The sequence below is a fragment of the Temnothorax curvispinosus genome, unplaced genomic scaffold (genome assembly GCF_003070985.1).
Source record: "Temnothorax curvispinosus isolate PA1 unplaced genomic scaffold, ASM307098v1 QBEX01002717.1, whole genome shotgun sequence".
Lineage (NCBI taxonomy): Eukaryota > Metazoa > Arthropoda > Insecta > Hymenoptera > Formicidae > Temnothorax > Temnothorax curvispinosus.
Window position 1 is genome coordinate 1,846 of NW_020212497.1, and position 3,801 is coordinate 5,646.

A 3,801-nucleotide genomic window follows, 5' to 3' on the forward strand; every position below is an offset into this window, starting at 1 on the left:
ATTTGTTTGTAAGACGAACTAATGCATGTCGCTGCGGGCACGCGACGAGAGTGGAGAGATGAACGATTCTGCTAGATCCAGATTTTCTAATAATTCCGCACCTCTGACGCCTTTGTTACCAGGGATTCAGTTATAGACAATTAAAATAGATGTAGAAAGAGAGACATTAACATTTCAGTCAGATCTTACAATTAGTATGCATTTCGATACGAGTCTAACATTATATCGTGCGCTTCTGAGCGTTAATTCGTAGGCTTTACAGCGCCCTGTTGATCTTTCAGCTCCGAAGAAGCCGCTGTCGCCGTTCGCCAAGTTCCGTCAGCTCGACAGGCAAAATAGCGCCAGTTTGTCGCCAAGGTGAGAACAGAAATTAAAACTGCACGATATGTATAATTAACGATTACGCTTTAACGTGGCAGAGATCATCGAAGAAGACTCTGATTGACAGAGCGAAAGAGAAGACATGCTAATTTTACATGTATTAATTGCTTCACATCTTGCCGAGTGGTTTATATTTTGTCCCTGATTTGTTCGTTTAGCCCCGTAAAATCGCCGGCCACGGAATTTCGATTCAAATTCACCGAACCAACCGTACGAGATAACGCTGCGCAAATTAAAGAGCGTTTACTAGCGTGGTGCCGATCGAAAACCAAAGAGTACGAGGTAAAGTGTGCATCGTATATGCGTTATGTAAAACAATATTCTTACGACGCTCTCTTTGTGTCTATCGAGAGAAAGCACGTTGCGGTTAGCGAGTTATTGAATTATTATACGTATAAAAACTTTTTCATCCTGTTTCCAGAATGTACAGCTTGACAACTTCTCGACAAGCTGGAACAACGGTTTGGCATTCTGCGCGTTGATCCACCACTTTAGGCCGGATGCTTTCGACTACAATTCTCTACGTCCGGAGAACCGCAGGAAAAACTTCGAACTGGCTTTTACGAAGGCCGAGTAAGAGCTCCGAATTTCTCATTTCGAGATGCTGAGATATTTACGTATTAGTTAATCTCTTTTTTTTTGTTATTCGCAAACCTAAGAACTTCTCTCTCTTGCAGCGAAGTCGCTGGGATCGCGCCGTTACTTGACGTCGAGGACATGGTGATGATGCAACGGCCGGATTGGAAGTGCGTCTTCACTTATGTTCAGTCCATCTATCGTCGTTTCAAGGATGAAGACTAACACGGCTAAAGTTTAAAATCGCAGCCAGCAACAGCAGCAACATAATTCCATTTCACGCCAAGACATAACACGCTACACGTAGAAAATAAAGTTTTTCTAACTCATATGTGGTTGGAAGAACAAATAGCCATTCATTTTTGTACGCAGTCAGACTGGTGTTCCTGTGGCCACATGTGAATCAAATCTGGTAGTAAGCGTAGAACTTTTCAGACAATGTCCTACAATGATGATGATGACGACGATGACGATGAGATGACGGCAATGATGATGAGTCATTGAAATTAGTCTCACGACTGCGTGAGAAGCTATAATGCATTCGTACATGTCTTATATTTTCGTATCTCGCATATTTTCCTGGCACGCAGCCTTACTAACGTAACTACTTATTTCTACCGATACGATGCTGATGCAGCGGCTAATGGTTTCTATAAAAAAAATGCACGACCAGTATCCACGTGTAAAAGCGAAACGCAGAATCGTTGCCAGTGACGTTAGCGTCGATATTATAAAACTAATAAAAAATGTCTTAAGAATACCAAAGAGATTTCTCAAATAAATATGTGATATGAGAAGAATTGTTCAATTATTCTCCTGACATTTTATTAATTTTTAAGCTTGAACTTTCGCGATTCGAATCCTCGAATGTTTTCGAAATTCTCAAAATTGTACTTCTTAAAATTTAATTAATTACTATTACTATCTGATTATTGTTATATAGTTATTATTATTACCTGATCATTATTATCGGATATATTTTGATTTTCTGTAAATTTTTTTCAAAAATCTAAAGTTGAAAGCAGAGAGAAACCTGAGAGCGGCCATCCGGCTTCGGGGTACGTCTGTCCTAATCTGCCCTCTGAGAAAGTGGACGTCAACTACGGCGTTACGCTCGGTAACGATCAGAGAAGACTCGGGTAACGATACATGGGTTCGTATCCATGCTATGGTTCGTGTCCGAACTACTCAGATGGAGGGGATATGCTGGTCGCGCAAGCCTTTCCTCTGTCCGTGTACGCTATGCCCTCGGCAAGCTTCGAGCGGGGAGAGAAGAGCAGACATACGATCTGCTGTCTCTCTTGAGCTGTGACGTTGCCGCTTTGCACGGGCCGGCTTGCCGGCTATACCACGATGCCACGCATTTCGGGTATCGCGTCTCGTGTCTCGCCGAGTGCCGAGTCTCGAGTTGACAAACAACGATACGCTATACCCGCTATATACGTTACATTTGCTTGTATACAAATTTTAATTTTTATATTTATAATTAAATAAATAAATAAATATATATATATATATATATATATATATATATATATATATATATATTTGAAATTTATAAATATATAAAGATTGCAAATATAATTAATTAAATAAATATTTATAAACATAAAAACTAAAATTCGTAAATGTAATGTATAGAAACCGTTCTATGCTTTTCTATCTAAAAAAGTCTTACATTAAAAACCTTTACTTTGCATAATAAATTTTAAATTTAATATTTAAATGCATACCAATAATTATATTATTAACTATATTGAGGAAAAAATGGTAGTTTATAATGTTTCTTGCACTCTTATTAAATTTATTTTACCTATGCATGTTTAAGCGGCCAAATTACGAGCAACAACAGAAGGATAATTGGATAAAAATAAAAACACTTTCTTAAATAAACAATACACATGGGTAACAGTGAGTTCTATTATAATTCTCGTATAGTTCTGAACGTGTTCTAACGTTTATTTCTAAAGAGTTCTGACGATAAGCATTATTTATTCATATTTTAAATAATTTTTATCGCCCAAAAAAGACACATTTACGGGTATGTGGGTGAGACGCTGTAGAAAATCTCGGAGTTCTGGCTTATATAAAATATTTTTCGTACAGTTCTAAGCATACTAAAACAATTTTTAAAGAGTTCCGGGCATTGGCAATGTTGTATAATTTTTAAATAAATTAATAACGCACGAAAGTCAGGAATTTATCGAGAATAGGGTCTTTCTCGAGCGATAAGAATTATTTAAAAAATAAATAAATAATGCTTATTGCCAGAATAAAATAGGACAACATTAGAATACGTTCAGAACTACACGAGAATTATAGCAAAACTCACAGAACTGCCGAAATACGGCCAGCGTCTCACCTTATTTTCGATAAATTCCTGATTTCCGAGCGGTATTAATTTATTTAAAAATTATACAACGTAGTGTTTGCTAAAGTTAATAAACATATATATACAACGTAGCTAGTGGCGGGAACTCTTTAAAAAATGCTTTAGTATGCTCAGAACTATACGAAAAATATTTTATATAAGCCAAAACTCCGAGATTTCGCACAGCGTCTCATCTTCTTCTGTCATGATTACTTTTCGGTTAATATTAATTTTTTTTAATATAACACAAAGATTCTAACGCTCGGAACTCTTTAGAAAATGTTTCAATATGCTCAAAACTACTCGAAAAATATTTTACATAAACCGGAACTCCGAGATTTCAACTGGCGTCTCAACCGGTATTACTCGATGCATTGTAATTTTTTTTAGTACCTTATAATTAATTTTTTTGCTTTTATATGGCAGAACTCTTTATAGAACTGTTATAGAACTATAGATCTTGCAAAATCTGA

The 3,801-nt window shown here is 36.6% G+C and overlaps 1 protein-coding gene across 1 annotated transcript; it reads left to right on the forward strand.

The window, feature by feature from the left end:
* Window positions 1-253: 253 nt before the first annotated feature.
* LOC112451870 (smoothelin-like protein 2) lies at window positions 254-1,757 on the forward strand (the record flags this gene model as incomplete). Its single annotated transcript, XM_025011775.1, has 4 exons — window positions 254-357; window positions 540-663; window positions 803-954; window positions 1,059-1,757. Coding segments are annotated over 4 exons (504 nt in total), but the record flags the coding sequence as incomplete, so codon positions are not given.
* Window positions 1,758-3,801: the final 2,044 nt, after the last annotated feature.